The 12,968-nt window shown below is 43.2% G+C and overlaps 1 protein-coding gene across 2 annotated transcripts in view; it reads left to right on the forward strand.

Annotated features, from left to right (window-relative positions):
• Window positions 1–10,565, forward strand: part of klhl38a (kelch-like family member 38a) — a 40,073-nt gene extending 29,508 nt beyond the window's left edge. For both annotated transcript variants that reach the window (XM_031789148.1, XM_020501824.2), the window contains 2 exons: window positions 8,584–8,689; window positions 9,001–10,565. In XM_031789148.1, the coding sequence (XP_031645008.1) occupies window positions 8,584–8,689; window positions 9,001–9,290 (396 nt within the window). In that variant the 3' untranslated portion in view covers window positions 9,291–10,565. The remainder of the gene's footprint in view (window positions 1–8,583; window positions 8,690–9,000) is intronic.
• Window positions 10,566–12,968: the final 2,403 nt, after the last annotated feature.

The raw sequence follows: 12,968 nt of genomic DNA on the forward strand, positions 1-12,968 counted from the left end.
GCAGATTTTTTATTTTTTTATTTTTTATTTATTTAACCTTTATTTAACCAGGTAGGCAAGTTGAGAACAAGTTCTCATTTACAATTGCGACCTGGCCAAGATAAAGCAAAGCAGTTCGACATATAAAACGACACAGAGTTACACATGGAGTAAAAACAAACATACAGTCAATAATGCAGTATAAACAAGTCTATATACAATGTGAGCAAATGAGGTGAGAAGGGAGGTAAAGGCAAAAAAAGGCCATGATGGCAAAGTAAATACAATATAGCAAGTAAAATACTGGAATGGTAGTTTTGCAATGGAAGAATGTGCAAAGTAGAAATAAAAATAATGGGGTGCAAAGGAGCAAAATAAATAAATAAATAAAAATTAAATACAGTTGGGAAAGAGGTAGTTGTTTGGGCTAAATTATAGGTGGGCTATGTACAGGTGCAGTAATCTGTGAGCTGCTCTGACAGTTGGTGCTTAAAGCTAGTGAGGGAGATGTGTTTCCAGTTTGAGATTTTTGTAGTTCATTCCAGTCATTGGCAGCAGATGTTAATGCGAGTGTAGCGAAATGCTTGTGCTTCTAGTTCCGACAATGCAGTAATAACCAACAAGTAATCTAACTAACAATTCCAAAACTACTACCTTATAGACACAAGTGTAAAGGGATAAAGAATATGTACATAAAGATATATGAATGAGTGATGGTACAGAGCGGCATAGGCAAGATACAGTAGATGGTATTGAGTACAGTATATACATGAGATGAGTATGTAAACCAAGTGGCATAGTTAAAGTGGCTAGTGATACATGTATTACATAAAGATGCAGTAGATGATATAGAGTACAGTATACACGTATACATATGAGATGAGTAATGTAGGGTATGTAAACATTATATTAGGTAGCATTGTTTAAAGTAGCTAGTGATATATTTTACATAATTTCCCATCAATTCCCATTATTAAAGTGGCTGGAGTTGAGTCAGTGTGTTGGCAGCAGCCACTCAATGTTAGTGGTGGCTGTTTAACAGTCTGATGGCCTTGCGAAATAAGCTGTTTTTCAGTCTCTCGGTCCCAGCTTTGATGCACCTGTACTGACGTCGCCTTCTGGATGACAGCGGGGTGAACAGGCAGTGGCTCGGGTGGTTGATGTCCTTGATGATCTTTATGGCCTTCCTGTAACATCGGGTGGTGTAGGTGTCCTGGAGGGCAGGTAGTTTGCCCCCGGTGATGCATTGTGCAGACCTCACTACCCTCTGGAGAGCCTTACGGTTGTTTGGCGGAGCAGTTGCAGTACCAGGCGGTGATACAGCCCGACAGGATGCTCTCGATTGTGCATCTGTAGAAGTTTGTGAGTGCTTTTGGTACCCTGTTCTTGTTCATATGAGTTGTGTTTTAAAGAAGAACTAGGGGCGTTTCCTATACACTAATCCAAGGTGGCATAGCAGTTCAGACGTCTATTGTCCTCGTCTTGTCGTGTCCTGTATATATATATATATTTACAACTTTTTCACATACATTTTATTTTATTTTCCATCAACTCATCTTCAAAACACTCTCCTGCAACCCGCCTCACCAATGTATATTTATAAAAAAGTATTATTTACCTCAGATCTGTAATCCTCCAAGAAGCTAGCCAGAAACTCCAGGAGGCTGGCCTGAAACTAGCCAGAAGCTAATCCAGAAGCTAGTTCAGAAGCTAGTTAGCTCCTTTACTGGCAAATCGTTAGTATTCAGCTAACCACGGTTTGTGGTCATCAGCTATCCTTTAGCTCGAAAATCTATCGCCAGTTCTGTACGGCACAGCGCGGCTCGGAACGGAACATACCAGACCAATTTTTCTCTCCATGTCCCTGGATTTCGACTGCTCTCTGGACATTCATACCCGGATCTCACAGCTAGCTAGCTGCTATCCGTGTGACTATCGGCCTTCGTCGATTCCGGAGCAAACATCAATTATTCCGGAGCTAGCCAGCTCCGTCAATCACTCCTGAGTTCCATCAATCACTCCTGGACTGCAGTCACCTATCCGGACCCGTTTTACTGCCTACGCGGAGCCCCACCGGGCCTTCACAACTGGACTGCCGACGTTATCTACCCGAAGGAGATCCGGCTGGCTCCTCCGTCGCGACGTTACCTGAACGCCCATCTGCGGCCTGCTAACCGTTAGCTGTCTTACCGGCTGCTATCTGAATAGACAATCGGACAATTTATTTATTTTTATTATTATTATGTTTTCTTCTTGGGCCTCTATAACTATATCTATTGTTTTTATTTTTGTTGTTGTTGTGTGATTTCGATTAATCCCCTCTACCACACGGAACCCCACTAATCTACTGACGGAACGTAAGAGGTGGCTAACAACAGACCTCCATCCTATGCTAGCTTGCTACCGATGGCCTGGCTAGCTGTCTAAATCACCAACCAACCTCTCCACTCACTGGACCCTTTTGATCACTCGACTAAGCATGCCTCTCCTTAATGTCAATATGTCTTGTCCATTGCTGTTCTGGTTAGTGTTTATTGGCTTATTTCACTGTAGAGCCTCTAGTCCTGCTCACTATACCTTATCCAACCTATTAGTTCCACCACCCACACATGCAATGACATCTCCTGGTTTCAACGATGTTTCTAGAGACAATATCTCTCTCTTCATCACTCAATACCTAGGTTTACCTCCACTGTATTCACATCCTACCATACATTTGTCTGTACATTATACCTTGATGCTATTTTATCGCCCCCAGAAACCTCCTTTTACTCTATGTTCCAGACGTTCTAGACGACCAATTCTCATAGCTTTTAGCCGTACCCTTATTCTACTCCTCCTATGTTCCTCTGGCGATGTAGAGGTGAATCCAGGCCCTGCAGTGCCTAGCTCCACTCCTATTCCCCAGGCGCTCTCTTTTGACGACTTCTGTAACCGTAATAGCCTTGGTTTCATGCATGTTAACATTAGAAGCCTCCTCCCTAAGTTTGTTCTATTCACTGCTTTAGCACACTCTGCCAACCCGGATGTTCTAGCTGTGTCTGAATCCTGGCTTAGGAAGACCACCAAAAATTCAGACATTTTAATTCCAAACTACAACATTTTCAGACAAGATAGAACTGCCAAAGGGGGCGGTGTTGCAATCTACTGCAAAGATAGCCTGCAGAGTTCTGTCCTACTATCCAGGTCTGTACCCAAACAATTTGAACTTCTACTTTTAAAAATCCACCTCTCTAAAAACAAGTCTCTCACCATTGCCGCCTGCTATAGACCACCCTCTGCCCCCAGCTGTGCTCTGGACACCATATGTGAACTGATTGCCCCCCATCTATCTTCAGAGTTCGTGCTGCTAGGCGACCTAAACTGGAACATGCTTAACACCCCAGCCATCCTACAATCTAAACTTGATGCCCTCAATCTCACACAAATTATCAATGAACCTACCAGGTACCTCCCCAAAGCCTTAAACACGGGCACCCTCATAGATATCATCCTAACCAACTTCCCCTCTAAATACACCTCTGCTGTCTTCAACCAAGATCTCAGCGATCACTGCCTCATTGCCTGCATCCGTAATGGGTCAGCGGTCAAACGACCTCCACTCATCACTGTAAAACGCTCCCTGAAACACTTCTGCGAGCAGGCCTTTCTAATCGACCTGGCCGGGGTATCCTGGAAGGATATTGATCTCATCCCGTCAGTAGAGGATGCCTGGATATTTTTTTTAAATGCCTTCCTAACCATCTTAAATAAACATGCCCCATTCAAGAAATTTAGAACCAGGAACAGATATAGCCCTTGGTTCTCCCCAGACCTGACTGCCCTTAACCAACACAAAAACATCCTATGGCGTTCTGCATTAGCATCGAACAGCCCCGTGATATGCAGCTGTTCAGGGAAGCTAGAAACCATTATACACAGGCAGTTAGAAAAGCCAAGGCTAGCTTTTTCAAGCAGAAATTTGCTTCCTGCAACACTAACTCAAAAAAGTTCTGGGACACTGTAAAGTCCATGGAGAATAAGAACACCTCCTCCCAGCTGCCCACTGCACTGAAGATAGGAAACACTGTCACCACTGATAAATCCACCATAATTGAGAATTTCAAGAAGCATTTTTCTACGGCTGGCCATGCTTTCCACCTGGCTACTCCTACCCCGGACAACAGCACTGCACCCCCAACAGCAACTCGCCCAAGCCTTCCCCATTTCTCCTTCTCCCAAATCCATTCAGCTGATGTTCTGAAAGAGCTGCAAAATCTGGACCCCTACAAATCAGCCGGGCTAGACAATCTGGACCCTTTCTTTCTAAAATTATCTGCCGAAATTGTTGCCACCCCTATTACTAGCCTGTTCAACCTCTCTTTCGTGTCGTCTGAGATTCCCAAAGATTGGAAAGCAGCTGCAGTCATCCCCCTCTTCAAAGGGGGGGACACTCTTGACCCAAACTGCTACAGACCTATATCTATCCTACCGTGCCTTTCTAAGGTCTTCGAAAGCCAAGTCAACAAACAGATTACCGACCATTTCGAATCTCACCATACCTTCTCTGCTATGCAATCTGGTTTCAGAGCTGGTCATGGGTGCACCTCAGCCACGCTCAAGGTCCTAAACGATATCTTAACCGCCATCGATAAGAAACATTACTGTGCAGCCGTATTCATTGATCTGGCCAAGGCTTTCGACTCTGTCAATCACCATATCCTCATCGGCAGACTCGACACTCTTGGTTTCTCAAATGATTGCCTCGCCTGGTTCACCAACTACTTCTCTGATAGAGTTCAGTGTGTCAAATCGGAGGGTCTGCTGTCCGGACCTCTGGCAGTCTGGCAGGTTCAATTCTTGGACCGACTCTCTTCTCTGTATACATCAATGAGGTCGCTCTTGCTGCTGGTGAGTCCCTGATCCACCTCTACGCAGACGACACCATTCTGTATACTTCCGGCCCTTCTTTGGACACTGTGTTAACAACCCTCCAGGCAAGCTTCAATGCCATACAACTCTCCTTCCGTGGCCTCCAATTGCTCTTAAATACAAGTAAAACTAAATGCATGCTCTTCAACCGATCGCTACCTGCACCTACCCGCCTGTCCAACATCACTACTCTGGACGGCTCTGACTTAGAATACGTGGACAACTACAAATACTTAGGTGTCTGGTTAGACTGTAAACTCTCCTTCCAGACCCATATCAAACATCTCCAATCCAAAGTTAAATCTAGAATTGGCTTCCTATTTCGCAACAAAGCATCCTTCACTCATGCTGCCAAACATACCCTTGTAAAACTGACCATCCTACCTATCCTCGACTTTGGCGATGTCATTTACAAAATAGCCTCCAATACCCTACTCAACAAATTGGATGCAGTCTATCACAGTGCAATCCGTTTTATCACCAAAGCCCCATATACTACCCACCATTGCGACCTGTACGCTCTCGTTGGCTGGCCCTCGCTTCATACTCGTCGCCAAACCCACTGGCTCCATATCATCTACAAGACCCTGCTAGGTAAAGTCCCCCCTTATCTCAGCTCGCTGGTCACCATAGCATCTCCCACCTGTAGCACACGCTCCAGCAGGTATATCTCTCTAGTCACCCCCAAAACCAATTCTTTCTTTGGCCGCCTCTCCTTCCAGTTCTCTGCTGCCAATGACTGGAACGAACTACAAAAATCTCTGAAACTGGAAACACTTATCTCCCTCCCTAGCTTTAAGCACCAACTGTCAGAGCAGCTCACAGATTACTGCACCTGTACATAGACCACCTATAATTTAGCCCAAACAACTACCTCTTTCCCAACTGTATTTAATTTTAATTTATTTATTTATTTTGCTCCTTTGCACCCCATTATTTTTATTTCTACTTTGCACATTCTTCCATTCCAAAACTACCATTCCAGTATTTTACTTGCTATATTGTATTTACTTTGCCATGGCCTTTTTTGCCTTTACCTCCCTTCTCATCTCATCTCATTTGCTCACATCGTGTATATAGACTTGTTTATACTGCATTATTGACTGTATGTTTGTTTTACTCCATGTGTAACTCTGTGTCGTTTTATCTGTCGAACTGCTTTGCTTTATCTTGGCCAGGTCGCAATTGTAAATGAGAACTTGTTCTCAACTTGCCTACCTGGTTAAATAAAGGTAAAATAAATAAATAAAATAAAATACACAGAGAAAGCAACGTGATTGGACAATAAATCTCACAGGGCTTGTTTTATGCAGCTTTTCATCGTGTAGTCCTGCCCTATGCAACTGTAGGCCTAATTACACATTAACTAACATACTGTCAGCTATTGTGTTAATTATTCACTGGAATTCATTCAGACATTTTGGATTGTAAAGTGTAGGTAGTCTCGTCAAATGGGCTATAAATACACAACTTTACCACTTCCTTTACACTGGCCAGAGCGCATAGTAAGCTACACTAAAGCCTGGTCTCATGAACTCAACGTAACATAGTAAAGTAAATCCGGGATACTAAAATTAGTATGATATGTTACGCTTGGTATGGTTACACAAGACAGAACTTTACTACTGAATGGGTGGGCATATAACTCTAACCCAAAGGTTGCGTGTTCGAATCTCATCAAGGAGTACATTAGCTAATTAACAACTTTGCAACTACTTACTACTTTTTAGCTACTTTGCATGTTAGCTAACCCTTCCGCTAACCTTAACCCCTAGCTAACGTTAGCCACCTAGCAAACGTTGGCCACGACAAATTGGATTTGCTACATATAATACGATTTTCAAATTCATAACATGTTGTATGAATTGGATGATGGACATCCACAAAATAAAACATACCATACGAAACGTAACATCATACTAATTGGAGTGTCTGAGATTTACATTTACCATGTTACATCTACCTCTCAGTCCAGGCTGTTGACAATGAAGCTGCTGTTGTTAGTAGCCTACAGTTGACCAGACAGACATTTGTTATATTTGCCATGCAATACAGCTAATGTTTTAGGTCTATATCAGTGGTCACCAACGTCAAGATCACTTTCTCAGTCAAAAAGCAAACCGAGATCTACTGTTCAGATTTTTATTTATTTTTTACATTAACCCACACAAACAGTTTTGTAGGAATGAGGTTTGGGCAGTAAGCCTAGTGACATTATCACAGCATATTGGCTATATGATTGGCCTGCCAATATTGTTAATCAGACCATTTTATATTTCAAAACACGAGCTTTGATAACAAAATAGATCAGTTGGTTTAACACTTGTGAGGCACAGTGGAGCTCTGTGATGAATTGAAATAATTATATATTTTATTTAACTGGACTGATGGTACCTGCATCGAGGTCAAATCACGACGTCATTGATCTTCAGGTCGAAAAATCGGAGCTCTAGAAAGATGCCCGAGTTGAATGACCGTTCAAAACGATGTTTCCCATCCGCCTCTCGCCGTCCCTGCTCTCTCCGGCCTTTCCTCCGGTGAGACTGACCAGAGAGAGGGGACACAGTCTTCCACCTGATGGCGAAACTCGAGTCGCACTGTATCTGCCTCATGTGCAAATTCATGTTGTTCCTATGACCAGAGAAAGTTAAATATTCATTCATATTAAAATGGAAACGACGTGCTGCTAATAATAATAAAAACGTAGGGCTGTCGATACTTGGCTACTCATTCATTGCAGCCGCAGACCGGAACGGATGTACGGATTAGTGCGTTTTGTAATAGTGTTGAATATAAACTTAAACATGACATAAAAACAGCAGCTCTTTGCTGTATTTGTTGACAGTCTCTCTGTTGTCATGGTTTTAAAAGTTATTAAATCTGACGTAGGCTAGTAGCCTATTGAACGTGGCTGTGGCCAGGGTCATGGAAGCTCTGTTCCCACGGTGATTTGAGCCATCTGACCGGCAGCGCAGAAGGTGCACTCGATTTAGTCACAGATTTGCCGGTCCGCCGGGTAGGCGGAGTTTGTCTCATGGGAACACTTTGCTACCCGGTGCGCAGGACTTTTGAAACAAGTGCATCCACCGGCAACAGCTCAACACGATTTAAATAAAAGGATCGTAAGCCTTTATGGTTCTTTGGCTTTTCTACAGAAATATTTGATGATCGCCTAGTAATGCCTTTTAGATCGACCAGTCGGCGACCATTGGTCTGTAGGCCGCTACATTTATGTACATTTTTGGTTGTGTCTGTCAGGAGTGATCTGTTATCATGCTTGCTAAATCAATACTGGAAGAGCACGCCTTAAGCTTTTGTCTGTGCTGTCCCAGTTTCCTTGGGAAGAACCTATCCCATTGTAAAATGGTTAATGTAAGGGTTAAGGCTAGGTTAGGTAAGATAAGGTACGGGTTAAGGGACAGGGTAGGGATTAGGTTCATGTTAAAGTTTTAGAACAGGGACATCCCAATAGCAGTGACCCTTGAGCTTTGTGCCCGGCCCACAAGACCTGCGATTTCCATTAATCTGATTGGTCAAGATACGCAAAGAGACAAATCGTGAGGCAAATTGGTCTAAAAAAAAACAGCACTTTGCCTCACCACACATGTTCTGGCAGCCTTTGTCATTGACTGGCTAACTGACTGACTGACTGACTGGCTGACTAAAACTCTCTCTGGTATCTCTGTCTCTCAGGTGTACCACATCTCCAGGAACCTGTGGTCCAGATTGGAAACCAGGACAGTGAAGAACGTCTGTGCACCTGCTGCTGTCATCGAAGATAAGATCTACATCATTGGAGGTGAACAGGCTGCCGCTTTCAACATGTTTATCTGGTTTACCGGGTCTATCATGTAGAATACCCACAGCTGTTACAGTCCACATGAGTTCATAGCATGTGTCTCTTTTTCATCTGAAATGGAGTCATCTCCTTTCAACTTGATTTACTTTGATGTTGTGATTCTGAACAATCTGTGGGTAGGCTTTGTCCCCAATGGCACCCTATTCCCTCTGGGCTCTGGTCAAAAGGAGTGCACTACATAGGGAATAGGCTGCAATTTGGGACGCCGGCTCCCTTAATAGTCATGTGTATTTGAAATGTTTCATTTGTAGGGTACACGAGACGGATGATCGCCTACGACACCAAAGCCAACAAGTTTGTAAAGTGTGAGAACCTGAAGGAGAGGCGAATGCACCACAGCGCCACGGTCATCAACAACAAGCTGTACGTGACGGGGGGGCGCTTCCTGAACGGGCACGACACCATCGAGGACTCGGACTGCTTCGAGTGTTACGACCCCAAGACGGACGTGTGGACCTCCAAGGGGACGCTGCCATACAAACTGTTCGACCACGGCTCCCTGCCTCTGGTCTGTGTCTCCAACAGACCCAACCCCCCCTGAGTGACCCACAACATCTTATCAACATCATCTGGTCGTCTGGAGTTTAACAGTAGGGTGAACAGTGGGACTGACTTCTACAGCTGCCTCTCTGTCCCCCATTACAGATACAATGTCCTCCACTCCTCCAGTCCGTTGTCACATTTGAGCTGGTCCACAAACTGTATATGATCTCTCTGATGAGTGACCCACAACATCCCCAAAATTCCTTGGACTCCTAGCCTAGCCGGCTCCTAACCTAATCTAGCTAGCTACCTGTCATGGACTCCTAGCCTAGCCGGCTCCTAACCTATTCTAACTAGCTACCTGTCATGGACTCCTAGCCTAGCAGGCTCCTAACCTAATATAGCTAGCTACCTGTCATGTTACTCCTTCACAGCAGTTATAATTGGACACCACAGCTGGGATCGGAAACCATCTGAACAGACAGACGTTGGTCTCTTCTCTCACACAGTCACAGGACGTCAACACACGCCTCAGACATGGTCTTGATGCTAGCATCTGTGGCGTTCTAAATCAAAACCTGAGATCTTAGCTGGCAGGCAGAGGTGTCACATTGGCCCCAGGGAGGGAGGGAGGGAGATTGGAGGACAGAGTCTCCACACTCCTCCAAGGGTAAATCTGAAATTACACCCTATTCCCTATACAGTTCACGACTACTGGTCAGAACCGGTTTACTACATAGGGAATAGGGTAGGCTCTGGTCAGAACTAGTTTACTACATAGGGAATAGGGTAGGCTCTGGTCAGAACTAGTTTACTACATAGGGAATAGGGTAGGCTCTGGTCAAGACAAGGGAATAGGGTGCCATTTCAGACCAACGCTCCCCTACCCAAACTAAGTCCACATAACACTGATTGAAGCCCTGTAACAGAGCTGGATGATATGGCCATAAATTGCCTGAATTGATATAATAACGATAAAGAATAAGGATCCGTCTCTAACACAGTTTCTAGTATCAATGTGCACCACAGTTTCTAACAATGTGCACCACAGTTTCGAGTATTAATGTACACCACAGTTTATATTAATGAATGTGCACCACAGTTTCTAGTATCAATGTGCACCACAGTTTCTAGTATCAATGTGCACCACAGTTTCTAGTATCAATGTGCACCACAGTTTCTAGTATTAATGTACACCACAGTTTATATTAATGAATGTGCACCACAGTTTCTAGTATCAATGTGCACCAGTTTCTAGTATCAATGTGCACCACAGTTTCTAGTATCAATGTGCACCACAGTTTCTAGTATCAATGTGCACCACAGTTTCTAGTATCAATGTGCACCACAGTTTCTAGTATCAATGTGCACCACAGTTTCTAGTATCAATGTGCACCACAGTTTCTAGTATCAATGTGCACCACAGTTTCTAGTATCAATGTGCACCACAGTTTCTAGTATCAATGTGCACCACAGTTTCTAGTATCAATGTGCACCACAGTTTCTAGTATCAATGTGCACCACAGTTTCTAGTATCAATGTGCACCACAGTTTCTAGTATCAATGTGCACCACAGTTTCTAGTATCAATGTGCACCACAGTTTCTAGTATCAATGTGCACCAGTTTCTAGTATCAATGTGCACCACAGTTTCTAGTATCAATGTGCACCACAGTTTCTAGTATCAATGTGCACCACAGTTTCTAACAATGTGCACCACAGTTTCTATTAATGAATGTGCACCACAGTTTCTAACATGAATGTGCACCACAGTTTCTAACATGAATGTGCACCACAGTTTCTAACATGAATGTGCACCACAGTTTCTAACATGAATGTGCACCACAGTTTCTAGTATTAATGTGCACCACAGTTTCTAGTATTAATGTGCACCACAGTTTCTAACATGAATGTGCACCACAGTTTCTAGTATCAATGTGCACCACAGTTTCTAGTATCAATGTGCACCAGTTTCTAGTATCAATGTGCACCACAGTTTCTAGTATCAATGTGCACCACAGTTTCTAGTATCAATGTGCACCACAGTTTCTAGTATCAATGTGCACCACAGTTTCTAGTATCAATGTGCACCACAGTTTCTAACCATGTGCACCACAGTTTCTAACCATGTGCACCACAGTTTCTATTAATGAATGTGCACCACAGTTTCTATTAATGAATGTGCACCACAGTTTCTAACAATGTGCACCACAGTTTCTAACATGAATGTGCACCACAGTTTAGTATTAATGTGCACCACAGTTTCTAACATGAATGTGCACCACAGTTTCTGTCATTAATATGCACCACAGTTTCTAGTATTAATGTGCACCATAGTTTCTAACATGAATGAATGTGCACCACAGTTTCTAACAATGTGCACCACAGTTTCTAGTATTAATGTGCACCACAGTTTCTAGCATTAATGTGCACCACAGCTTCTAGTATCAATGTGCACCACAGTTTCTAGTATCAATGTGCACCACAGTTTCTAACCATGTGCACCACAGTTTCTAACCATGTGCACCACAGTTTCTATTAATGAATGTGCACCACAGTTTCTAACATTAATGTGCACCACAGTTTCTAGCATTCATGTGCACCACAGTTTCTAACATTAATGTGCACCACAGTTTCTAGTATTAATGTGCACCACAGTTTCTAGTATTAATGTGCACCACAGTTTCTAGCATTAATGTGCACCTCAGTTTCTAACAATGTGCACCACATTTTCTAGCATTAATGTGCACCTCAGTTTCTAACAATGTGCACCACAGTTTCTAGCATTAATGTGCACCACAGTTTCTAACAATGTGCACCACAGTTTCTAATGTGCACCACCGTTTCTAACAATGTGCACCACAGTTTCTAACAATGTGCACCACAGTTTCTAGTATTAATGTGCACCACAGTTTCTAACAATGTGCACCACAGTTTCTAACAATGTGCACCACAGTTTCTAACAATGTGCACCACAGTTTCTAATGTGCACCACAGTTTCTAATGTGCACCACCGTTTCTAACAATGTGCACCACAGTTTCTAACAATGTGCACCACAGTTTCTAATGTGCACCACCGTTTCTAACAATGTGCACCACAGTTTCTAACAATGTGCACCACAGTTTCTAGTATTAATGTGCACCACAGTTTCTAACAATGTGCACCACAGTTTCTAACAATGTGCACCACAGTTTCTAACAATGTGCACCACAGTTTCTAACAATGTGCACCACAGTTTCTAGTATTAATGTGCACCACAGTTTCTAGCATTAATGTGCACCACAGTTTCTAGCATTAATGTGCACCACAGTTTCTAACATGGATGTGCACCACAGTTTCTAACATGAATGTGCACCACAGTTTCTAACATGAATGTGCACCACAGTTTCTAACATGAATGTGCACCACAGTTTCTAGCATTAATGTGCACCACAGTTTCTAGCATTAATGTGCACCAGTTTCTAGCATTAATGTGCACCACAGTTTCTAGCATTAATGTGCACCACAGTTTCTAACATGCATATGCACCACAGTTTCTAGCATGAATGTGCACCACAGTTTCTAGCATTAATGTGCACCACAGTTTCTAGCATTAATGTGCACCACAGTTTCTAGCATTAATGTGCACCACAGTTTCTAGTATTAATGTGCACCACAGTTTCTAACAATGTGCACCGCAGTTTCTAACAATGTGCACCACAGTTTCTAGTATTAATGTGCACCACAGTTTCTAGTA

The sequence above is a fragment of the Oncorhynchus kisutch genome, linkage group LG14 (genome assembly GCF_002021735.2).
Source record: "Oncorhynchus kisutch isolate 150728-3 linkage group LG14, Okis_V2, whole genome shotgun sequence".
NCBI lineage: Eukaryota > Metazoa > Chordata > Actinopteri > Salmoniformes > Salmonidae > Oncorhynchus > Oncorhynchus kisutch.